Below are 27,388 nucleotides of genomic sequence, written 5' to 3'. Positions count from 1 at the left end.
CCCCTGAATAAGCGCCACACTCAGATATTAGACTTGTAAGATGCCGCCCTCAATATAGAAACATGTCATTTTTGTCCCCTACCCAGCTCAAATAAAATGCAGCACTTAATAAAGAAAGACATACAAAACACAGTATGGCTAAACATTACAAATAGAAACAAAATTAATTGAATAAACTTGAATAAAATGTATTTAAAATAATACAAATTACACACTGGAGCATACCGGTATTTTACTGTAAAGTTTATGGAATCCAAACAAAAAAAGAATACCTTTTAGTTGTAATGCAGGAGCTGTATGATTATTATTTAAAGTTTCTTAAATGTATTACTGTTTTGTTGGATCAGGAGACCGTAAGTGTCTAGTCTTGCTGGTTGAAGACAAAGAAACACATCGTATATTAAAGAGTTCAGCCCTGCGACTCTTAAACTGCTGTAAAAAAAGAAAGGGAAAATAAACTAACAGTGCTGAATTGCCATTTCTCTCGCTATTACTTCCCTCTCCATGCTACTCATCTGGTCAAACACTGATCTGATCTGCAAGCTCAACAGCTTTCAGTTTAAAGTTGTAGGACTTCGCCATCCTGATCAAGTTGTATCTGCAGAAATAAACTTCAGTATACGCCTACTTCAAATACAGTAAAAACGCTATAAAAAAAATTGTGCCTTTCAAAAACTACAGTACTTGTAATTACCACTGTCCTTGAATAAGCGCCATGGATGATTTTTGCAATTTTAAATAAATGCAGCTGCATTAATTCAAAGGAATACGGTTTATAAATAATGCAATTAATGAGACATAAGTTCACAACTTACTGAGAACAGACCTGAATGCACAATGTGTATTGCTGTATATGCATAGTACATTGTTGAAGGGAAAAGCCTAGGATCCTGAATCAGGTAAAAACGTTCATCCCTGACACTTTTTCAGGTACAGTATACATTCTTAGGTGATCTAAAAATGAAATAATCTAAATGTTATCAAATACAACTGCATCCCCATACCTCCATCTAGTGGGCGTACTATTCACAACTCCAAGAAAAGACCCAAGAAATAAAATACTCCACTTTTAACCAAACACAGTTCTATTATGCAGATGATAACAAAGCAACAAACTCAATACTACCCAATTGTATTTGATAATATTCTTTGAATCTGCTAAAAAGAAACGGTGATATAAAAAAATAAATAAATAAAATAAAGTAAAATGGGAGGGACCGTTCTCTGGTAGGTCAAAATAATTTTCATTTCTGTTCAATAAAAGGTATTTACACCACCCATTCAATATATTGCGGGGGTCGGGGTCCAATATAAATCCTCTATATAAAATCAAGGGCCGTGATATAGTAAGAGAACCATTGAAAAATCAGATGGAATAATCTATTTGCACCTTGTGTGATATGTATTTTCATTTATATCTCTAAATTGCTTTTGTCCATCCCCAATTGTGAGGCTTTACCCAACTGTAAACTCTCAGGACAAATTTTACTATTCTATAATAGATAACCATACAGGCTGACATTGCTTTGAGGCAAATACATCGGAAATGCTTATATCAATGTGAATATATCAATTGTAACATAACATTGACATAGTCTATTTGCACCACACTAAAAAGACACAGAAGGTCCTGATGTTCTGTAACAAAAATCAGGGAGGACCTCTGATAAAATTATCTGGGATAAAAAGAAATGGACAATTTGCATGGGGCTAAATTTCACAGATGTCATTCAAAATTTCAAAGCCACCTATATGTGGTGAATTTTAGTCCTGTACATGATTTCCACTACATGAGTGGTGTTAAAACTTCATGCTGACATTGGACTGAGCTTTCGCCAAGATAAGCACCAACTAAGACATAGCTTCTTTTACTGTAAACTAATGTGATCCATCTGCGTTTCCTTCCATCTGATGGTATTGATGGCTGAAGTGTAATGCTGGCTCCAGGGATCAACCACAGTGTGGCCTCCCTAGCGCATCAGCACGATAACCATTTGAACTGAGCCAAGTAGGATACTTCTCTGGGGTCTTCAAGTGGGCACCTTCCATCCTTGGTGTTTCGTTGACTAGCCCACAACACCTTAAGAGGGCTCAACAGTGATTCTGGCATCCCAGCATCAACCCCCTCCGTCCCCCCACTCAGCTAAGCACAGCTCACTTACCTTCCTTTAAATCAACAGTTTTCTATTTCTACTGTGCTTCAAGTCCCCAATCAGAAGCTTTTCGTCTCAACCAGAGCCAGTCGCCGCTCCTCTGCTGCTTCAGATAAGTTCCTCACTATGCACGGCAACTCTTGACCACTGAATCCGGGTTGTGGAGTGTGCCATAAATCCTTGACAACCCACCCCGCTGGGTAAACCTGGACTCTCCATCCTCGCTGTTCCACTTCAGCAGCTAGCTGAGCGTACTGTTTCTTCTTTTCGTACGCCTCATCCACAGTATCCTCCCATGGCACTGTTAACTCTACCAGGTAAACAAGGCATCCTGATCCAGACCACAAGACAATATCAGGTCAAAAATTAGTGGTGGCAAATCTCAGGTGGGAAAATAAGCCGTTGTCTAACATCTGCCAGCATTTTCCAGTCTCTAGTAGCTTCCAGTTGTCTTAGACGAGTTTTGGTTTTAATAACTACGGCTTTCAAGCAGTTGCTACAGTGGCACGGGCAAAGCCCTTAAAACTAGGTGTCTTCTTATACAGTTATAGAAAGCCACTGTAAATGCGGTGCTCTCTGTGACAGGATCTTGCAAGGGATTTCCCATTGCTTTTAGGGTGTGTCCACATGAAAAGTGTATTACGACTGAGGTTGCTTAATGGCAGGTTTTAACTTTATCTGGCATGACCGTGGGGCTAGGGCAGCAGGCCTTGAGGAACAACAGTCAGTACCTGGTAGGGACTGGGTTACAGTGGGACAGAATAGAAGGAAAAGGAGTGCACCCTCTGCCAAAACAGCTACTGCAGAGCTGAGTGTTTCAAACAGGTTTGCTCCCTTCGGAGAGACTGCCTTACTGGACACAGCAAGCACAGTGGAGGGTGTGGTGTGCAGCCAGGGCACCACAGGGCCACAGCCCCCCAGGGGAAATACAAGGAGGGCAGCAATAGTCATAGGGACTGTCATTAGTAACATAGATAGTCAGGTGTGTAGCCATGATCCTGAGTCGCAACTGATTTGTTGCTTTCCCGGTGCCTGGGTGCAAAATATAATGACACGAGTGGACAGGCTCTTGGCCTGGGCCGGAGAGGATCCAGTTGTTGTTATTCATGTGGGAACAAACGACATAGATAAACAGAGTCAGGAGGCTCTGCAAAATACATTTATAGAACTAGGGCAAAGTATTAAAAAAGTAAGAGCTTCCACCGTAGTTTTCTTAGAAATACTGCCGGTGCCACGTGCAGGGCCAAAACGACAAGCGAGGATTAGAAGTTTTAACACATGGCTAAAAAACTTGTGTTGGGAACAGGGGCACATGTTTATGGGGCACTGGGGAATCTTCGACGGGGTGTGGCCTGTACATGTGAGATGGGCTGCACCTGAACAAGAGGAGATCCAGTGCACTGGGGGAAACAGTTAAGACAAAGTAATCAGGCAGAGTTTAAAAACTAGGGAATTGGGAGGCAGGGAGGAGAGAGCATGTGGTGAGCTACACTATAAATAAAGTGTAACCAAATTGAAGCATTGTAGCATTAGAAATAATTTTCTAGAATTATGAGCCGTAGTCAATGTGGATAATTCTGACATTACAGGGATAACAGAATCCTGGTTAACGCCAAAGACAGAGATGAGTTTAACCCTTAGCAGTCCATTTATTCAGCGCCTGTCAGGCGCGTCAGGTCCAATTTATTTTCACACCTGCTGTTTATTTTACATGCGCCATTTAAAAGTTGTTTTTCACAGTAAAAACAGGTTTAAAAAGCACTGCATATCAAAAGGACACTCAGTACTGCATCTCCAGCCAAGCCCCACCCCTTGTTTGCAGTATTTTTCACATACCTCTTCATAGTTGTGCATACTGATAAATCCTCTGCTGATCACTCATTTTTATCACCTTAATCATATTATTAACCAAACTCCTTAATAATGCGATCCAAGTCATTATGATATTACTAAAACAATTCAAAAAGCTCTGCAAATGTCTGTGATATTCTTTGAGCACTGGATGCGGAAGCAGCTATCTTCTTTGTTTATGTCCGTGTTATCTCTGTGGTGCAGGGGATATGTGTATTGCTCAGATCCGCCCCCTTTTTTTTCAGCTTCTCTCGGCTCCTATCGGTCTCAAGCGCCCATCGAAAGGTTAAAAAAAAAATAAGTAAGGAAGAGGTCACACTCTAATTATGGGAGACTTCAACTTCCCGAACATAAACTGGGACCACATGACCTCAGACAACAGTTCAGACATGAGAATGATAGAGCAGGATGATTTTTTTTAATCACAAACGATGAAATGCCCCGACTAGATACAATTCTAGATTTGGTATTAAACAATGAAGCAAGGACACACAACTTGCAGGTAATAGAACCACTAGGAATAAGTGACCATAATATGATAAAGTTTGTGGCAAATAAATCAAGGGCAGTGTATAAATCAAAGACAATGACATACAATTACAGAAGAGCAAATTACAAAGTAATGCAGCAGAAGCAGGACAGAATACTAATAGCTAATGAAGCTGAAAACAAGTCGATTAAATTTAGGGATATAAATGTTAGAAATGCAGGATAAATTTATCCCAAAAATGAGAAATGGTAAACTAAAAGAAAAAGAAACCACAGTGGGTAAATCATTTCCTGGGTCGGGAAGTCGGTCACCCTGGAAGAAGGCGAGACTCTGTTGCAGGAACGTATTGACCCGGAAGGTAAACGAGATAATAGCTGCAGGCAATAGTGACACCTGCAATTGTTTACCAAGGGGTCAAGCGTGTTAGCATAAAGGGGCCAGAGATTTTGAACCACCAGACAGCTAACATGGATCCGGGGCTGTCGCATTGGGCCAGCACCAAACCGGATCATCATTACACTAAAACTGTCACGAAATATAACAAATTGTTATCACCCACCACGAGCACTACTGCACGCACCGGGACGGGTGTCTGTGGCCAGTATTATTGTGGGGCAGATAACTTGGCTATTATTTAGGACTGCAATCCCTGTTTTTATTCTCCGTGTTTTACATATTGCTGTGTATTACCAGAGCTTATTATTTGGTCACCAGACCAGGATTACAAAATAAAGTGTCCTTTTCAAAACCGGATTACAAATTGTCTGTCTGTGTTTATTCCTGCACTGCATCACCTCTGCACCTGTTCATTATCAGCAGCCACTTTGCCACACAGCAACTTTTAGTTTGTTTCTCCTTAGCTTGAGCTTCAAGGTTCCTGCAAATAATGTACGGTTATGCATTTGTATTTTTTTACTGGTTTGTTGGAGTAGTTCGTAAAAGCTATCGTTGTCTTCTTCATCTACTTCGTTTACTGGACATTAAACATTAAAACTAACTGCTAATAACGCAGGAGACATCTCTAGTCTGGATACTCACCCAGAATCTGTCTGATTTGGTACAACCTACTAGAAGAATACACTCCCGCCAGCATAGCCTCCGGGATCGTACGGACTCGCAAGTTCAATCAACCCGTCAAGGTAGTGTCTTCATGGATGGGGTTTACTGCTGGAAGACTGTAAAATATACTTACCTTTTCTTGCAAAAGGTCAATAACCTGTTGGATACATTCATTTACACTAGAGGAATCCGTCTTTAACACCAGTTCTGGAGCTTCTGGCTTTTCATACTCTGAGTCGATGCCAGTAAATCCTATAAAGGGAGTAAAATACATGAGACTACCCAATTCTCCAAATTGCAGTTATTCAGCAGTTGTACATATCCTTTCCATTGCAAATAATGTTCTATCAAGTTTTATTCACGAAATAGAAAACATAGGCTCAAATAAATAGGAAAATACTGTCCCTATGTTTGTAGCACACATTCAGGAGACTTGGACAGGGCAGCAACACTATGTAAAGTGATAGATAATTATGATTAATTTGCATTCTCAGAGTAAAGCCATTATTTCATTGGATATTAAATAAAAAAACACTTATCAATTATATGGTTGAACAAGCTATATACTATATCATATGATCACCTTGTTGTTTAAAAATGCAATTACAAATTTGATCACATAAAGTGGTTCTCTAGATATATGTAAAACTCTAGTGTGACATATGGAGAGGCACCTCCATATAACAAGACTTCATTTTCAGTGGTACTTAAAAGTTACTGTTTTGTCAAAACCAAGAGATGACACTAAAACAGACCTACCTCTTATTTCTCCCGCTCTGGCTCTTTTATACAATCCTTTGACATCCCTCTGTTCACAAACATCCAATGGAGCATCAACAAACACCTCAAAGAATGGCAGGCCTGTGGCTTCATGGATCTTCCTGGCATTCACACGGTCCTGAATTAAAATAATGATAATAATAATAATAATAAATTATAAATTAATTATAAACATTTAATTTAGTTTTAGTTTACTTGTAAGATTCTGCAAAATGTTACACAAACACTTTTGTACCCTACTATTTAAATTTTTGTGAATAATATTACCATTATAAATATTAATAAAACAAAGCTATCATTAATACAGCTGCAGCCATTATGTGACCTAAAATCCTCCCCATCTAGTCAAAATATACACCAGACATACAAACTCCCAATTGATTTATATATTGTGGCAAAGTGGGGCTTGCTTGCCACATACGGATGTGTTGTCACTGTCTTCTAGTGTAAGAAAAGACTCTCAAAACAGTAACTCCTGTTTTAAACAGGGCAGTGCCTATATTTTTATTCCTTTACAGAAACACAAACAAAGTAAACAAAACCTAACTCCTCTCAGGAGCACTAACTAAACTTTGGATTTAGTGTTATCCAATAAATCGGACGGCTAAGCCGTTTACCGATTGAAACCACAACGTAAATTACAATACAAACTGTACATGTAATGATCCTCATTACCATGAGTTGTCTCCCAGTCTACGCTTAGGTAACAGGCCTAACCCATACCCAGACCACAGGGTTTCCCCTTGTATCTATAGCTTAGCCTCAGGTGTTTCCCACTGATGACCCAATCACCAAGCACAGTGCCTCTTGGTTAATGTAGTCCTGATTACCCCCTGGTTAAGACTCTGGACTACATTTTCCCCTGACCACTGTTAAAATGGAAAAATACTGCACTGAATTCTAGGACTTATGTACCTTTCATCAACGATTCTTCCCAGAGCTTCACCACATTATTAACTAACATTACATTTTATTAGACTATTTGAGCATCACTAGACATAACGTTTGTTTAAAACAGTGCTGCAAAGACAGTAGTCACATTTCGTTCTACCTTGAAACAATTATTTAATTGCTATATTTGTTCGTGTTTAAAAAGTTAAAACATGCATATAACAAATCTAAGTGTTTTTCTTGTGAAAAGCTATCATTAAAATGATTTGAATGTATGGTTCAACACAATTACAAACAATTACACAAAGCTAAGAAATACCTAGAATATGTATGCTGGTCTCTAAAGCCATTACCTTATACAGACATTTTTAAAAATCACAATATCTAGAACATTCCGTTGTTAAACACTCTTAATTTGAGAGGTTACCCCCACCCATTCTGAACCAAATCCGAGAGTCTTACCCTGTTATACGGAGAAATAAAACTGGCAATGCAAACAAGACCCGCATCTGCAAAAAGCCTTGCCACTTCAGCAATCCGGCGGATATTTTCTTCTCTGTCTTCTGGAGTGAAGCCAAGATTTTTGTTCAGACCTTGGCGGATATTGTCGCCATCCAGAGTGTAGCAGGGAATGCCGTGACAAACCAGATACTCCTCTATAGCCATGCTCACCGTGGTCTTGCCTGCTCCAGACAGACCTGAGAGGAAAAAAGAAAAAAAACAACATCCATAACTATAAAACACTGAACTGTAAAACAGATACAGAAATAACACAAAGAAACCAGCAAAAGGGATCCGATCCTGGATCCACGCTCCCATCTTCGTTTTGGAATGTGTTGGGTTGTTGTGATGGGGTACACCTCACCCTGTGTGTATTTTATATTATTTTGCATTATTATTATTTAAAATGTATGGTTTTAGTAAAATTATTGTTATTGTCAATTACTTAACAGCATGGATGGAGTTAAAATTCCTGATCCATGCTAAACTCATGCAGAATGTGACCATTTCAGGTGGATGAATTTCATTCACAGATTTAAACAAATGAATCACATGTGCATAATAAAATTATTACCAGTATGTATTATATGTTGACAAATTGTTTACATAATAATTTTATTGATTTTAATTAATGGCTAACAGTTTACTCAAATCTAAAAATCGTTCTAAAAGTATCTATTAGTTAGTGTGCATATTAAGAAGGGCCACAACAACTACATCCCAAACTGTACTTTTGTACTGTAGGTTTGAGACCTTCCAATTTTCATGTCCTCTTTACCTCTGAAAGCTAGAGTGAATGTGGCATAATGCTAATTTACTGGGAGGTATGAGAATTGCCCTTAAAATATATTTCTAGAAATATTGGTTTCCCCACAATTTAAATAGTTAAGATAAATACAGTTTTGCTATTAAAATTAAATGATATTGGTACTGTATTGGTATAAAAATGGTATTTAAAAAATTGCTTTAGCTTACATCCACTTGGTGTTGCAAAAGAGCAGATGTAGCCTCTACCTCAAACCTCAGTGTATATACTGTAACACAAAGCTACAAACTTTAAATGTGTTCCTGTGGTTTACATGCAAGACCTCAACTTGATGATGAATATACTGTGTTATTATGTTTTAGGCAACATATTACAATAATGTTTAAGGTAATTGTTTATTTATAAGTTTAAAATGTTTAGTGGCCTAGTGGAACAAAATAAGCATTTCTACTAAAACCAACAACTTTTCATATTACTAAGCCAGAATACTTCTAATTCTGTAAACAGCTATAAATAAACAATGTCAGCTGCATTCAAAATGATGTAAAACAAAACGTAAATCAAATTAAAATATGTATTTTTATATTCTACATAACCAAATTAGGAATTGCACCGCTTTTAAATATTTATACAGATTAATAGTGATAAGCTTGCCAAGATTTTAAAATCAAGTGGAGCTAGACCATGCGAGCGAGGTTGACCTACTTTACAACACTGAAACTGATTGTGGACCAGGGAGCAGCACTTGAGTTTTTCAAATTAATATCCACCCTATACAGATTTTACAAAAATCATGTTGGAATTGATTGAACTTAGGTTTTGTGATTTTTTTTTATTTCTTCCTGTTAACAGAAACTGTTTGACAATGTGTGAATGCTACAAAATCACACGTTACTTATCAGTTGCATGCAAAATTCAATCTTTTTGATTTGTATAATGCAGATTACGTAAACAAATGTTACTGAAATCCCCTACCAAATCGTTCTAGTAGCAACTCTATCGCCGCTGCCGTGTACGGAGAAGGGTATAGTATCCAAAGCAGTGGGCTTGTGGCTGTATTGTTTCAGTAAAATATGTACTGAATGCCTAGTGTACAGCAGAATATGTTTGAAACATAAAAAATATACGTTAGCACTAATAATTTTGAAAACTGAGCACCGCCATCCCCTCCCCACCCCAGCTCGTGTTATCTTTAATTTCTTCATTTGCCATCTCGACAGCAAAGCATTGTACAGCGTAAGCTGTACGAAAAGAAATGTCTCGAAACACCTCTGCTGTTTGGAATTTTTTTGTTAAATGCCCAGGCGACCAAAAAAAAAGTTTAATGCAAACTGTGCAAGCGACTCATATCATGGAGGCATAACCAATCTCTGGGGTCACTTGACAAGCATAAGTTCATATTATTATTAGTGTTATTAATATTTTAGTAGTAATAAAATGTGACTGATAACCTGCTTGGAATGGTGACTATTAAATAAAGCTTTGTCCCCTGCAGTTGGTGCTGGTGCAATGCAAGCGCACTGTATAGATCGCAAGCTGGCTCAATTACGTGTAAGTAAACAACGTGTATTTTTATTTAAGTCATAAAAACAAGATTACTGTTCAATATAACGCAGGGTTTTCCCCAGGCACGGCAAAGTGGCTGTCACCATCCGGCTGAAAAAACTCGATCCGCCCATCTTGCAGATGCTACTGTGCCTTTTAACAATATGGATTGATTGCGCTTCTAGCAGACTAGATCAGTTGTGCTTTGCTGGGTGACGAAAAAAAAAAAAATGTTGGGACCACATGACAGCTGTGTTGCGTCTTGACACAACATTTAACCAATCAGAGAGCTGAAGGGGCGGGTTTTCTGTGTTGAGCACTTAGAGAGGCTAAAACATTAAATGAGTGCTAAAAAATAACCAATTATTTTCAAAGCTAAAATAGTGACAATGAATGCAGGGGGCCGAAATAAGCCGGTGATCGACGCAATCCACCTCCTAATACTATATCTGCGTCGGCTAATTCATTAAAAAAAATTAAGACTATTTTCGGGTATTACCATTAAGTACATTTTTTGTCGTGTTATTGTACTGTAAGGTGACAGTACAACATACTATAGATATGCACCAAAAAAAAAAAAAAAAAAAAAAAAAAAAAGCGTATTCCTTTTGTTGTGATATCGTAACAATATGTACCCAGGTGCTTGTGAGAGATATTGGGGGTTCATTTATAGATGCTGTAAGCCTTTAAGAAGAAAGGTGCGATATCAGCTGTTGTCAGCGGACATACAAATGCTTAAGTGCAGCAGTGCTGGATTATTACACTGCAGTTTCATGCAACAGTTATGATGGTGGTAAATGTGTGCGAGTACTGCTGTGTTAAAAAAAAAAAAAAAGGTTAAAAGTAACCGTTGCATTCAAAAAATGCAGAAGTGAAAAACAAACATAGATGTGTATTAACAAAATGCCCTGAAAATTAACATAAAAGAAATCAATTAAAATAAAGCAGCAAGCTCAATAATGAAGCTAAAAAGGAAGTGAAAATGTTATCTTTCCCCAGTCAAATCATACAGTGCCTAAATAAGCGCAGTAATTTACCATAATAAAAAAACAGTAATGAAAAATTAAATGTAGAACATAAAAAAGAGCAACCAGATATAGTCAACAAAAGACTCTCTGCTCTGCCACCTGGCTGTACAGAATACCTGAGGAGTACCTGTAACGTATTTTTAAAACTACATGTGAATGTTTTATTCCATTTATATGGATTACCTGTAAAATAATAGGATTTTCAATCAAATAAAAACAAGTAGCTACGGTACCATCACTAATAAATTATGCAAATGTGTTCCGAACCGTCGAAGGTCAAAATGTACCCTTCGTTGCAGCCCTAGAGCCTGTGACGTAGTTGTGACCCACCCCCCGAAGGCACAAAAGGACTTCGCTCACAGATCTGTGTCATTTTTCCTTCAAGCCTGCTGCAATCAAGGATGCAACGACCTTGAAAGCTAATGGTTACATTTCTATTCCAAGGAACCTGGGTTATGACAATAACCTAACATTCCCTTTCAAGTAACCATTACCATTTGGGTGAGTGTACCAAAGCCATCACAAGGGCAAGATTGCAGAATGACTGGGATGTTAAAAGGCTAAGCCAAGAGGCTGCCCTGTGCTTTACCACATGGAACCCCAGTAACAAGTGGCTAGGGTGAAAACACTGAGGGAGAAACTCACCTCTATGCCTGTGTGTAAAGGTCAACAGGGAAGCCGCCCCTAACATTCTAGTTCATAAGCCAGGGTTTTGAGGATCCACAACATTCAGTCTGTAGGGAGTAGCCCACACCCTGGAACAAAGCCCATGAAGCTGCCATGCCCCTGATGGAATAGGCAGTGAGCTTTTCTGGAGGGGGCAAGTTGGGCAGCTCATAGGCAGTCCTGATCGCGTCTGCTATCCACGTGGACAGCCGTTGCTTAGGACAGGGCTGAACAGGGGATTTATGTCCTGTCAACACAGTACGCCAGAGCGTATGGAGCTGCTGCTGTCTGTCAGACTGAAAAGGAGGTAGATGGAAAGCCTCCAATTCTGCATAGTTGACAAGGAATGCAGAGATCATCCTCTGCAAAAAGGCAGGACTGGTACAGAGTGTGACCTTTGACCTTGGCCTCTGTAAAAAAAAAAAAAAAAAATAAGTAGGCTTTCGCTATAGAGAATGCCTGCGTCTCACTCACCTGCTTTGCGGAGATGATAGCAAGCAGGAACGCCGACAAAAAAGCTCAGCTGAATGCAGGGGCTCAAAAGAAGGCTTCATGAAACGCATCAAGCACCACTTTTAGCCTCCAGCGAGGAACAATGTCCTCATAAGCGGCCAAAGTCGCTGAGCACTTCACAAATTGTACCGCCACGAAGTGAGCTCCTGGGGAGACATGGGAAGCCAAAATGGCTGCCAGATAGACCTTTGACATGGAGCGGGATTTCACTTCTTTGAAAAAGGCTGTTGGGGCTTAGGCTGTCAGTTTGCTGTCCGTTCAGCTTGGACACACAGAGCAGGATCTTGTTAACCAGGTGCAGCTCATCTAACTTGTGGTGAGGGCCTGTACCTCTCAGAAAGGGACCTCAGCAAATGGCAATGGTAGGCTACCAGGGTGCTATTGTAGATGCCTAGCCTTGCAGTGAATGCACTGGCGGAATAGGCAGGATCACCTCAGAGACCCAGCACAGCTTGTTGGGGCAGGTAGCGTCCGACAGGAGTGCTAAATTAGGCACCTTGACCAAGGCGACAATAGAAGCCTTGACCGACAGAAAATGGGCCAGGCCCAGATTCTCCACATCATGCAGCCTCTATAGGGTGTCCATCGACCGGGAAACAAAAGGAGCTGTTGTCAAATGATCCCAGGAAGACTTTCCCAGGTGCATTGTCCACTCTCCCTTGGTACACAGAACCCTGGGGTGAGAACAGAGCCACCGCTCTAATAGAAGGTTACAGCTAGGAATAGAATGGGTGCCTCCTTGGTGTCTGGCCCTAGGCAGGAAGAGCACAACCATGCTTGGCCATGAGTGTCCTTGCATGTCTCACTGAGATAAAACCCGGGCATGATGCAAGAAGTAAGCAATGCAGTGTACATTATGAAGTTGTACAGTTGCTGCCCAAGTAGAAACCAAGTCAGCATCGGGACATTCTTGGGACAGTAGCGGATCAGTTTGACGACTTAGCACCAGGTACGGTACGCTGTCGGGTCAGTTTAGTACCGGTGTGGTAAGGACGGCACCAGTGCGGTAACCTCGCGACCATATGGTACGGGTCCACCGGTTCTCAGTCACCGCGGGGTGCAATGTACAGCCGGCTCTTTTGTACAGCGGTATCGTTGCTATGCTTTAGTGCGAGAGTTTAGTCACGGGTTCGCGCCCACCCTCAGCCTGTGTGTGGATTGCCTCACCCTGCATGATGTGCCTGTCTGCGTTAACTGAGATCACTACAATATGTATGTAGTCTGCATTTTTCCACTTCATCTGTTTTCTTTTATTACAGGTATGCTTTGTAAAAGAAAAAAGGCACATTTCTTCTCCTGCTAAAAAAGGCACGCAGCTTCTCCTGCTAAAACAGCTGCAACATTTAGCCGACAAAAAAAGGACCAGCAGACTGAGGCAAATGAAAGCTACAGAATTATTCAGACCACAAAACCTTAGATGGAGCACTGTGTGCTTTAAATTGTTGTAGTAAAGCAAATTAAAATGTTCTTGATTTTTCTTCTATTACGTCAGTAAGTCTATGTTATGGAGCAGCTAAGAACTTTTATTTTATTCATTTCAATTGCATTATTACAATGCATTAACAGCAATTATCCAAGTATAGAAACATTTTACTGAATTTTTGAAGTTTAATGATTCCTGAAGTTTTGTAATGTGTCAAAGTTGTACTTAATTGTAGTCTTTGATGATTTTTAAAAGTTTGGTATATGGTACATTTAATTACAGTATTTTATTACCTTAACTGTAGGTGTTAATTTTAATAAATTGCATTAATTTAATGATTTGTAAAGCTTTGTAATGTGTATGCTTAATGTGACAGAATAGGTTACTAGATATACATCATCAGTAGGTACTTGTGTGCTAAGTACTTGTGCATGTTAACTTTATTCTATACATTATTAAAAGGTACAGTAATTGTTATTCTAACATTCAATTATCCATACAAACCGATTAGGCAAACTAGTATCAGTCCTAGTTAATTTGGATAATTGACTCTACTGTACTGTACTTTATACATGTACTTATACATACACATACAAATTGGTTTCAAAATGCTGTGAAACAATGACTGGCATGTGGTCCGTGGGAAAATCCAAACACCAAGGTGGTCCCCTACACTGAAAAAAGTTTAGGAAACACTGCCATATGGCAATGGTTACATTTCATACTTGAAAGCGAACTACAGCTTTTTTTAGTTGTACAATAATAACGATAAATAAAATACCTGTAAGCCACACTGTACAACCACGAAATCCGCCTCTTGTCCCCACCACTTGGCCACGTTTGTTTCTGCTGACATGGTGTGCCTGATAGGTCACGTTAGTAGCTCTTTGCATTCCCTGAAAAAAAAAAAAAAAAAAACACAAGTATCAAAAAAAAGAATCACATTAAAAGTATAAGAATAAAACTTATTTTGTAGGGCTGTGTTCAAAGGTTCGAAAGTTTGAAGGTTTGTTCGAGACGGCATTCAGTTTTTGTTTTTTTTCTCTTAACAAAAACCGTTTGACAATGGGTGCATACTATAAAATCACACATTAAAATGTCACTTGCATGCAAAATTCGATCTTTTGATTTGTAGAATGCATATTACTTAAACAAAAGTTGGTGTATTAAAATCCACTACCAAATCATTACACATATCAACTCTATATGCACTGTCACAAAGACGGCCGAGTTGGTGACGTCAGAACCAGGAAAGAAATGAACACAAAGACAGGACAGATGATGTGAAACGGTGGGGACGCTTGCTTGCGCCGGTTTATTGAAAATAAAACGGTTTACACAGACAAAAGGCAGGACACGGCACTTTACGTCAAAATAAATACACACAAAACAGACTATACTAAACAAACACGGTGAGCACATAGACAGACTAACAAACACTGTGAGTTTTAAATAAACAAGTATCGTGCTGGTCCCACAAGCTCGCAATAGCAATTGATATTAAACTCTATTCCTGCTCCTCTCTCTCCCGTTCCCTATTCACCGAACACCCAACCCCGAGTGAGTAAAACGTGCATCTATATATACTGCTGTGCTGGGATTCAATTACTAATTCATTATTCACTTGAATCCCAGCACGTGAATTAATTATGTGCAACCTCGTGCTCACATATTAACTACTTTAAATGCACGTGAAGTGATGTACAATCCCGTGCCTAAATACAATTATACATTTCTAAACACACGTGAAACACAGACCCGTTTATATCCCGTGTACAAATGCCTATACACCAACATTTAACACACCACACGCAACATAAAACAGACAATATTCACAGGGGCGGGCACTGTCACAGGCACCGATGCTGTGCACTGGAGCAGGGTATAGTATGCCAAAGCAGCAGTTGTAGTGCTTCAGTAAAACATGTACTGAATACCTAATGTACAATACATTGTAAGCAAAGTGCTATAGCAGAATATGTTTGAAACATACAAAATATATGCTAACACTAATAATTTTGAAAACTGAGCATCATCCACCCCTCCCCCCTCCAACTTGTGTTATCCAGAGGCAAACCTTCACCATCTCAACAGCAAAGCATTGTGTAGCATAAGCTGTATTGAAAGAAATGTCTCAAACCCCTCTGATGTTTGGGATTATTTTGTTAAATGCCCAGGCAGCCAAAAAAATAAATTAATAACTGTGCAAGCTACTGTTGATGTATGTTTTAGTAGTAGTAAAATGTGACTGTGACTGATAACCTGCTTTGAACAGTACTGTTAAATAAAGCTTTGTTTTGCCTAAGTCAGCTGCAGTTTTTTTAACTGGCCGCAATAAGGTGCTGCTGCAATGCAAGTTTACTGTATATATCGTAAGCAGCATCAATTACGTGTACATAAATGTGTATTTTTTTTTATTTAATTATAAAAACATGGATTACTGTTCTATATGACGTATTCTTTTTAACTAAATGTGAATGTTTGATTCCATTTGTATGGATTACCGGTAAAATAAATAATAGGATTCAATCAAATATAAACTCGTAGATATGGTGACATTCATAGGTCAGATTGTACCATTCGTTACAGCACTATTATTTTGTAAATAGCCTACTATCAAAACCAAAATAATAAATTAAAAAAATGCCTTTTATAATCTCTTTATTCTAAAAAAAAAAAAAAACAGGATAACCTTTGGTAAAACCAATTTAGTGCAAAGCAAGATGTTTTAGTGAGTATGAAGTATTTTCAAGCAGCATTCTTTCAATGCTAGAACTACATTGTTGGGGGTCTAACAAAAGTAGAACTCAACAATAACTAAAAATTCTGGACTGAAAAATATGTATTAACACAAAAATTAACACAAATTCTTTAACACAACTGTTTCTCAATGTTTTAATGAAAGCTTGTCAGAGCTCACAATGATGTGCAACAATTTACAAATCTTCAGAATCTATACAGATTAAAGTGTTTCCTGTTTTCTTAGTTTTTTTTTTTTTTATCTCATCAATGCAAGCTGTAAAGTTCAGACAAGACTCAAGCCATACTATTTTATAAGGTTATACTTACAATTCTTTGTAAAACAGAGAAATCCATTTAAAAATAAAATAATAAATATAGATCAATGCAAACTCTGAATGCTTCTTCTAATGGGGTTGCAGGTGTTGTCCGTGAACAGCAACCTGGACTCCTGGAATACACACTTTTATACCTATTTTTGTGACAAACTAGTATATCTTGTTTAGGATTGGTTTAGGCGCCAGGATTTTTTTTACAAAATATTTGCATAAGGCCTACATCAATTTCCAACATATTTCATTTCAAAGCAATTTTCTTATCTCCATCTTTGTATCTGCCACCAGCTGTTTTCATGTTGCAAAATCTAGCTCTGTACTTGTTTTAGCAAAGCACAGAAGGAAAAGAAAACGTATTTTCATCAAAAATCAATGTGGTTACCCTGCACAAACCAATTCCGGTTTCCAGAAAGTAATTCTGATTTAGTCACGTACAGCAAAGTTTTTCTACTGTTTGAAACACTGTTATCAAATTAACAGCTACAACAAATATTCTTATTTTGTTTTCCAAAAACAACACTTTCATGAAGCTTGAACTCATGTGTAACAGGGCCAGGAGCCCTTTACATGAAAAGGGGGAAGCGCAAAGCCCTGCCATAAAATATGCTTGGTTTTGTCCGCCATGTTATTGTTTTGTTTTGATTTTGTATTTATTAAAGAACAGGGTACTCCCCGCCCCTGTGCATATTTTGTATTTAGTTTTGTATTATGATTTATTTATTGTATTTATGTGACAGCTTAGCCATGTGGTTTTGAATTGTGTTACAGGGTGGGTGGGAAACCCCATCCATATTAATAAACTTGTACAGATTGTGGCTGAGGGGTAATTGAATAATTACTAGCTAGTTAAACCCCTCAGCCACGAGATACAAGCCTGCAGTTCTCCCTGCTAGAGGTGGGTTGTTCGGAGGAGGAACGTGTGTGAGAGAGAGACTGGAGAAGGAAAGCAAAAACAGAACAAAACTAAACTAAATGAAAAGTAAAAACAAATGCTACGAGTGCTGGAAGCTCCAACACCATATTGGTTAAGGTTATTTTGGGTTTGAGACTTTGTTTATCTGTTTTATTTGCTCTGTGAGCAATTGCTTTGTTTAAACCTTTTATTTGATTTTGGTGTAAATAAACGCAGCACCGCTGCACCTTTGCCCCTCATTACCTGCCTGCTTGATTATGTTCCTGCTTCTGGCCTGACGACACCACAATGCCATTCCATGTAAACACACAGAGTGAATTACTTATTTCAGGGTGCGTTGTTTATTTTGTCATTTAGCCTATGCATGATACTGTCAATTATTGACTATAGTACTGGCGTGAATATAAGAATACACGTTTACCTCTGAATAGATTTCAAGCAGCATTTGTTCGTTCAAACACTAAAAAGAGGGTTCCTGCTTTAAAACTTGAATTTGTGATTAAAATATAGTGAAGAGGAAAGAATGTTTTACATGAAAGATGTGATAATGTAAATATTTGCTTTGTTGCTGTAACCAGGGCAATTTATTTTCAGAAATTAATTGCAACTGTTAAAATATTCAATAAACTGTCTATTTAATGTAGTGGTTTTGTTCATTCATGGCAGCACATTAAGAGGTCGCGCTGGTCGGCCGATTACTTTTCTTTACACACATTATATATTAGGTCTATTTATTCTTTTGTGGGGATGAATAGAATGGGTTTGTAGGTACAATAAGGGTACTTTGAGCCTTTCCCCTCTAGAAACCAACTTCATCTGTAAAAAACTGAAAGCTGATGAAGTATTGCTTCAATGTATTGAGGACATTAAAGATGCGATCCTCCATTAAATGAACATGTTCAATAAAACTGTGTTTGCATGGGTAAAACAACTATCATTTTAACCCTAAACATATGAATGAAAGATGTAGCTTAAATACAGAAACTGGTCTTTTTACATTATTTGTGTACATTACTTTTTTAATGTCACAAGACACAATAATTAGCATCGAAAGATTAGAAAAATTAAAAATTCTGGGCATAAAATGGAAGATGTAGAAAGTAATGACTTGTCACTTGCAGGTAAAGAAGATGGCTAGTGCAAGCCCTGAGAGAAACATAATATGGGGGTGTGACAGAAATATAGTGAGTTCTGGTTGGAAATCTCCCTCCCGACCTGTAAGGGCGCTAAGTAGCGAAAGTGGAAATCTTTGGACGAGCTGACCTGACAATTCATACAGGGACGGAGAATTGTAGATCTTTTCCTTCGCTTGGTTTGTGTTGAGAAACTAGAAGGACTGCGAGAGATGCAGAGAAAGCGTTATAAAAGTATTTGCGAGTTTTGTTTGTTTGTTCATGTTTGTATAGTAACTGTGTGTTTGTGTAACACTAGACTGCTAAACACGTATCCGGAGCTGTCGCCTTGGACCAGCACTAAAAGCCGGCTCAACACTGCACTACAGTCACTGAAAATAACCTGTAATCACGCACCACAAGCACTACAGCATGCACCCGGATTTGGTGACCATGTATGATATATTGTGGATGTGCAAACTGTGTTTATTATTTGGGACTGCAACATTGTTATTAAACAGTGCAATACACATTGCTGAGTATTGCCTGGGATTATTGTTTAAAGTCATCAGACCTGGAATATAAGTAAAGCACCCCTTTTCTAAACTGGATTACAACTGTCTGCCTGCGATTAATCCTGCAATGCATCACCTCTGCACCTGCTCACTTTCAGCAGCCACTTTGCCACAGGGACCTTTTCCTTTAGCAGGCTGTACACTGAACGGTTGTATCCTATCATTACACTTGCCACATCAACACCAATGTACTTTTTTTCTAAATCCAGGCCAACTTCTTCCAGTGCTGTACACAGAGCTTTTTCAAGGGATTCTGCATCTGTCTCAACCAATGGAGTCAATTTAAATAAGGTTGACAGAATTGTCTTCTTTAAAGAACTAGGGTATTTGATCACAACAGACAGTGTCTGTTAACGTTATATCAGTGCTCTCATCAATGAAAAGTGAATAATAACTGTTACCAATGTGTGCCAACAGTTCTTTGTGTAATTCAGGACCCAAAATGTTAACAATCAATGCAGTACACTTGGCGTGATGAATTGCACGCGCCTTCAAAACAGTCAATTGGGGATCTAGGGATGGTAGTAGTTCTGATAAATGGTATGTTTTTCTAATTGAACAGTGCTCTGCTGTGTAACAGGCAATGCTTCTTTGCTCTATTAATGTTAACAGTAAAATATTGATGAATTGGTTGCAGTTCTCTTGCTGCTTTTTTCATTCCAGGCGTTTGAAAGATGCTTCTGAGACTGCACGATAAGATCTTTGTGAGCCTGCAGAGTGCAGCGACACACAGCACAGTAAGCAACATAGCCTTGCACCGGCCACAACCACCCTATAAAACACATATAAATAAGTCAACAAACAAAGTATAAAAGTGAAATGTTTCTCATGTATTTTCAGTAAAATATACAACAGCTAATGTTAAAACCACATATCTGGACGGATTAAATCAAAACGCAACGTACCTTCTTCCCTATAATTTACAATGGGTATTGCGGCGCCAAAGTCTTGACTTAATCTGGCCCCACAGGGTCTGAATCAGACTATTTCAGTGACTTTCTTTGCATACTATAAAACTATTAAACTGTTTTGACAAAGTAAAAACCAGTTCTTTTTTCAGCCAGTATTGTATTACAGGAGCCTTGATGCTCCAAATGTCAATGTTTCTTCTTTTAATTAGTATTCAGTAGACACTTTTACCCAAAGCGACTTACAGAAATTAAACAAAATATAACAATATATAAATTACAGTCTTAAATTGAAAAAGAAAATAGAAAAAGAAAAACAAGACAGAGAAATGGCAGATGGAAAGACACAGCAGACACATAAAAGCATATAAAAAGGAATTATAAATATTTAAAATACATAACTAATAAAATAATACTCTACATAACACAGACAAGCAGACCACTAATTAGTCCTTCGAGAAAAACGTGATTCCGCAATTGTGGAAACAAACATAGAATTAGCCCCTACTTGCACAATTTTAAATGCATAGCAAAAAACTGTCAAACTGAATTTTTCTTCAGTGCTACCTACTGCTACGACTGCTGTTAAGTGTTACTTGAGTAGCACATAAACACTATCTGTAGCACAGTGAGAACTGAGGCGGGATTCGGTGCAAACATCAGTGTGAAGCAATTTATTTTGGTGTTTGCTTTTTACTGTTTTTACTTTTAACTTCCTTTATTTTTTTAACCAAGAAACCAAGACAGTAGAAAATACGTTTCTGCATTGTACTAGTGTTTACTGTCATTACTTGTCCATCTTCTGATAAAAATAAAAGTTGATGTTTTTTTCAGTTCATCCGTAAAATGCAACACAGCACCTCAGCATTTTGTATTTTATACATGGGAACTATATTTCAAGTTTAGTTTATGTTAAATTGTGTACAACATATGCTATTAAAATTGAACAAAGTGGTCCCATAACGTAGCAATTAAAGCCAATACCTTCACTGCAGGAGGCTACTTCCTCGCAGGCTCGAATCGAATCTGGCAGTCCATCCACAGTCAATGCATTGGCTGGACTGCCAGGGTTTAATTTCCCAGTCAGGGATCTCTCCATCTCTCAGTGCACGGCTACCCCCTGTCTGCCAAGTGCTGAAATGCTCTCTAAGCGTCTCAGTGATGACAGCCGTGTTCTTTTCTGAACCTGTGAGCACAAAAGTTACCCTCATGCCAGCAAGCCAGCAGCCACACAGGGCAGTTCATACAAATAAAAATGTAGAGGCAGCTTTTGCCAAAAAAATGAATTTTCTGAACAAATAAATAGTTATCACGTTAAACTGTTTTTTCTTTCTGTGGCTAATAAGTTTATATATGAATCCCAAGCAGAATTACACAAAATCCTACTTGACTTAAGTTCAGTGGCCTTTGTGCCCTCAAAAAATGTATTGAACGGAAGGCCATTTTGGCACTTCCCTTTCTTTTGCCAATTTAGGGCTACTGTTTTTTTTAAATTTGTAGTAGTTTCAGACAGTATTTTAGTAATTTTTTTATAGCCTTACTTATAAAACTAGACTGTAAAACAAATGGAATAATTTGAAAAGTTAAATAATTGGTGTCAAATTAAAAAATACTGAATGAAGAGGTCTCTACCCTTTGTACTGTGTGGTTGTTTTATTTGCTAATTGGTCAAAGAGCATGCCAGGGCTACTTCCAGGAGATCTTGCAGCTTTTTTTTCTAATAGAAAGTTGCGCGAGGTTACGTCACAACCAGGATCTTCACATCTGAGAAAATGCACATTACACCCCCTTCTCACAACAATAGAGAAAATATGGAGTTCCTAAACTGCATGGAAACCCTTGCATTCTGTTCTCACAATGATATGTATGAACTTCAAATTCAGCAGCAATTATGTGGTTTTCACTGCAATATAACAGCTTGATGTTATCAACAAGTTCACATAAAACTGTTGAGAGAAGGGTTGTAACCACGTAAAAGTTTAGCATTGCAAGGTGTGAAAGCATATGATAGCATTGTAAAGCACAGGTAAGCATTGCTAAGAATATGCTGAAACAAGTTCAAGTGCATTATTTACAATGGCAGATATTTTTTTTGTGTAAGAACAGGCATGTAAGTAAATGTATTTTACTTTACTGTAAGTAGGAGTAACAAGATTATGCTACCTGTTTGGAAGTCTCTTTTTACACAATTATACTGCTTTACTTTTTACACAATTATACTGCTTTACTGTCTCACTGTCTGGAAACATCTTGCAAAACAAAATACCTGAGCCACTGAAAATGGCAGGTTGTGCTCAACTAAAAATCCTGTAAACAGCACCTCAGCACTGATACACCTATCCTGGTCTGTCCTGAAGAACAGAGATTTTGTGGCATGCTATTACACTTGCAGAGCAAATAATACAAGTACATTTTACACTTTAGACAATAAAAATGATTTATTGAAATGAACTCTTCACAGTATAATTGTGTAAAAAGAGACTTCCAAACAGGTAGCATAATCTTGTTACTCCTACTTACAGTAAAGTAAAATACATTTACTTACAAATTATGGATGTAGTCAGGAAATTTCATTAAATACCTCTATTTTATCCATTGTATAGAACATTTTAAATACTCTAATCCTGCTGTTTAACAAAAAGTAACATATTACAGAAGTACAAATAAACAGTGAAGAATTGTAATCTAGGGATTCTTAATTATATCAGTTATTTATTTTTAGGTCTATAACATTAATATGCCTCTCTCCTTTCAGGGATGATGCTGCTAAAAACATCCAGGAGTTAAATATTTTGTGAATTAAGCACTTGTTGGTGCTTTGCTTTAATGGTCATAACACACATAGCTGTGTTTTTAGTTTTGAATTAGTTTGATGGCATAGCGCAATCCTCTCTCTGATGTAGCTATACATCACAATTGCAACTTCTTCTAGTGAAGTAAGACACTGACAATTCGTGCGTGTCGTTAGTGCAACATTTGAGTTAAACTCATTGAAACCAACCAATAACTGCGCTATTGAAAACAAACATGGGACACTATTACAAGATACTTGCATCTAATGTCTCCTACAATCGTTCAACCTGTTGTGGACAATGGAAAAATCTGAATTGCAAACTGTGCACCTGGCATAACAGAAATAATGCTTTGGTATAATCCGATGAGAACGGTGCTAAATATTTTGGCTCTTTTTTTTGTATTTCACCCTCAGTTTCAGCTTTGTCCTTTGATGACATTGTGTACAACTGCAATTAATTTAAAAGGTGGAATGCAATGACTTGTCATTATTTTCAGCATTCACTTCTATAGTACTTACTATAGTAGATCAATACAAGTATGTGTGTAGTTTTAATGTATAGGTTTTAATGATAAGTGCAAAAAAGCAACTCTGAAGTTGACCCCTCTACAAAAAGGCCGACTCACTCGAAGCTGCGGCTAATTTATGCGTTACGTCACACCAGGACAAGCTCGCCATCCTGCCCGCTGCTTTCCTGCATTACCGCTCACCAAAACACAACGCACCCAGGGGAGACATATCACGATAAATAGGAGTGTATTATATGGTTGCTCCAACACAGCAGGCCCACTGGTATCTCGCCACAAGTTTCCTAAAGAGTCAGCATGATGGCAGCAATGGGGAGGACCAGAGATTGGGATGCTAAGCCCAACAGCAGCTGCATCTGCAGCATCCACTTTCACGAAGACAACTTTATAAATTTAAAGATGTTCAAGATGGATGCTGTTAAAGTTACATTAAATAAGGATGCAGTGCCATCCATTTATCCGAATGGTACCTGCAGGACTGCAGCATTATCTTCTAGTAAAAAGTAAAATCACCGGGACTCCAGCAGCTGCCAGAAGAGAGGTGCAGAGGGTAAGGTAACGGCATGAACCTATCATTTCATTATAATTACTGTTTGAAAATGTGTATAAAGTGATGTGATTATATAGCCAACAAACTCCTGTGTACATTATTAATAAATAATGTGATAAAATGATCACGTTATGTCATGTTCTCATATGCATTCCTGTGAAGTCTATCGATTTCGTCAGGACACTTCTGCGTAACATCTTCTGCCTCTGGATTATTTAGAACGGCAATCTTAACAAACTTCAACTTTATTTATTTATTATTATTTTCTCCCCATCCGACCTGCGGAAATGCATAGTCCCTTCACCACAGACATAACAGATAAACAAACAAGATAGCTGCTTCTGCATCCAGAAAATCATGGGCATTTACCAAGCTTTTTGAGATGTTATAGTAACAAAATAATGACTTGGATAACATCATTGAGGAGTTCGGAGACAAAAGGAGTGATCAGGAGATGATTTATCAGTATGCACTACTGTGAAGAGATATGTGATAAATACAGCGAACAAGAAGTGGGGCAGGGCTGGAGATGCAGTACTGAGTGTCCTGCTGATATGCGGTACCTTTTAAACCTGTTCTACTGTGAATAAAATTAATTTTAAACAGTGCTGAATAAATAGACTGCAAAGGGTTTAACATAAATAAAAAAGAACAGACTCTACCGTCTTTGTTTCAAGACACAAAGACCAAAAAAATATGCATTCTCCCAGCTCAGGAACCCCGTACAAAACAGTCAGTCTCTCGTTTCTTCACTGTAGGTTTTTTAAAAGAAGCCACGCTTGCATTTCTGCATCAGGTAAAGGAAGTGGAGTAATACACAGAGTGTATCGGATCTCCATGGCAAGAGGTCAATCCCAATTTAACATGTAAAACAAGTACAGCAATACCTGCCAACTTATGAAAACACAAGAACCAGAGGTCTCCTTTTTCAGACTTACTGCACAATACTCTCTGAACAAGGGGCAGGGCTTGGCTGTAGATACAGTATTGAGTGTCCTTTTAAACCTGTTTCACTCTGGAAAAAAAAATAAAAAATTAAACAGAGCGTGTGAAAATAAATTGGACCTGACAAGCACTGAATAAATGGACTGCAGGGTTAAGATGCTAAAACATCCAAACCTGTAACATCACTTTCACTTCTGTCCTCCATCTACTGCATTTGTTTAGTGAACGTCCTGGTGTGATGTCACGCACGCATGCTCTCCCGGGTCGAGATCTCGAACGTTTTTGAAAACGGTCTAACCACAAATTTGCCTCTTTTTCCCCACTTTGTAAGTAACGAATGTGAATTAAACTTTTAGGACATGTATAGAATGTTTAGCTGCACTCAATGACTTATGTCATTGCACCCCAACTTTAAAGAAAAAGGGAAAGTGCATTTTGCCATACTTGTGGGAGGTTTTCAATCATTTTTGGAGGAGGGATGGTGTTATGCAGATCGATGAGACTCCTGGATTTCCGGGAGACTTGGGCTGTCTGCATATATCTAGAGAACGCCAAACAGCGGCTCTTTTGCAGTTAAAATGCGGTTCCCGGTCAAATGCTGGGTAGCTCACACTCTGCCACTCAAATGAACTGAAGAAAGAATAATAAACAAAAACAGAGAAAGTAAACAAACTGAATGTTTATTCTATGTTCTCTGTATTCATTAGTGTTAATTATTCTTTCTTCTCTCTCCGGTTTCTTTGAGCCTGCATGTTCATTGCAAGGATATTTTGTCAATTGTTGACCTACAACACCGCTCTCGAAGCCAGGTGTGCAGTTGAAAGTAAATTTCATAATTTTGAATTGAGTGCTTGTTTGTTTCGTGGAGACAGTGGCATGGAACAGATCCTCCACAAATAATAAACTAACGTATGAGGCCTTAAACCAGACTGGGAGAAAGAATTTGCTTTCACTGAACCCAGTAGTAAACCTGCGTCTCATCTGCAACAAATCGCTTACACACTGTAGCCTGTACAAGGCAAGCAACAAATGTCATTACGAGAGACAAATCATAACACGTACTCATCTGAATATCCTCCTGGATCAGACTTCAGGCAGATGCCGCTTTCAGCACTCAGTAAAGAAGCTGATTTAACGACAAACAAATTTTGCATGTCAAGCATGGAACATTGCTTGCGGCAAACAATTAATTAATCTTTTTAAAAAAAAGGAGTGTTGGCTCTAGACTAGAGAATGCATGTTTACATGTTATGTTGCAGGTTTAAAATTAATTTTCTATTTACAGATCGTATGTCTGGTCACGAGCAGGTACTGTAATCCCTTTCAAAATAAACCGTCAAACCCATTTATAACGTACCTGGGATATAACGTACACACTGACATAAAGAACCAGTATCACTGAACTGAATAAAATTGTATTAAATCCTGTTTAGTACGTACTCTGATAGTCCATACTTCCTGTTATTACGCACGCACTGTGATGGCACGCAGTGGTCTGTGCTGCGCATATTGCGTACTCGTAGGCCAGCTTCTTGCTGTCTGAACTTACTATTACTGTATTATCAGTATTATCGTGGTCAGCGCTAAACGATCGTCAATTTCACTTAAAAACAAACTGCACATTATTGAAGGAATCTTAAAGGGATGAAAGCAGTCAGAATTGTCAAAGAGCTCAAGTTTAAAAAGCAGAAGTCGGTGAGGCAGTCATCTAAGGCCCTGTCCACATTGGAGCAAAAAAAATCGACAACCAAGTTCAAAAAGGATTTACCTGAACCCTAGCCCATCAGTGTTAGAGCGTCTAGATTAACATAATAAAACCGGGTTAGTTTAACCCAGCTGTTGTTGAGAAAACACTTTACTGGATGACTGTATCCCAGAAGCCACTGTAATGTACACACCTTTCTTTTATCCCCCCTTGTAAACATTGTTTATTTTCATTGAACACTGGGAGCAGTGCGGAGGAGCTATGAGAAAGTGCCGAAGTAATCCAAAGGGGAATAATTAGTATGGGGCAAAAATGCCCATGCCATAGTAAATAAGTTAGATAGGCATTTGCACAAAGGGAAAATCTGGGGCAGATAAGACACACTTTAATTTATTTAAAAGTCAAAATAAAGACCTTTAACTTGCTAATATGTGATGGGATCTAAGATAATTTAAAAAGTGTTTTGGACACATTACGTTTTGTGTACTACAGTACATTAGCATATCTGACTGTACCAATCGAATATGACAAGAATAAATCCTCCGGTATTTGAATTCGGGCTTGTCTTTTCTTTATTCTCGTCTCATGTAACCAGGTGGATTATGGCAACGTACTACCA

General features: G+C 38.3%; 1 protein-coding gene across 1 annotated transcript in view; it reads right to left on the bottom strand.

Annotated features, from left to right (window-relative positions):
• Window positions 1-27,388, bottom strand: part of LOC121321805 (bifunctional 3'-phosphoadenosine 5'-phosphosulfate synthase 1-like) — a 51,402-nt gene that overhangs the window by 21,953 nt on the left and 2,061 nt on the right. The window contains exons 2-5 of the mRNA XM_041261021.1: window positions 14,448-14,562; window positions 7,687-7,922; window positions 6,313-6,451; window positions 5,687-5,805 (exon numbers count right to left, since the gene is read on the bottom strand). Of these exons, the coding sequence (XP_041116955.1) occupies window positions 5,687-5,805; window positions 6,313-6,451; window positions 7,687-7,922; window positions 14,448-14,562 (609 nt within the window). The remainder of the gene's footprint in view (window positions 1-5,686; window positions 5,806-6,312; window positions 6,452-7,686; window positions 7,923-14,447; window positions 14,563-27,388) is intronic.

Source organism: Polyodon spathula, chromosome 1, assembly GCF_017654505.1.
Source record: "Polyodon spathula isolate WHYD16114869_AA chromosome 1, ASM1765450v1, whole genome shotgun sequence".
Classification (NCBI taxonomy): domain Eukaryota; kingdom Metazoa; phylum Chordata; class Actinopteri; order Acipenseriformes; family Polyodontidae; genus Polyodon; species Polyodon spathula.
Note: the sequence above shows the minus strand (reverse complement) of the source record. Positions and strands in the feature narration are given on the sequence as shown.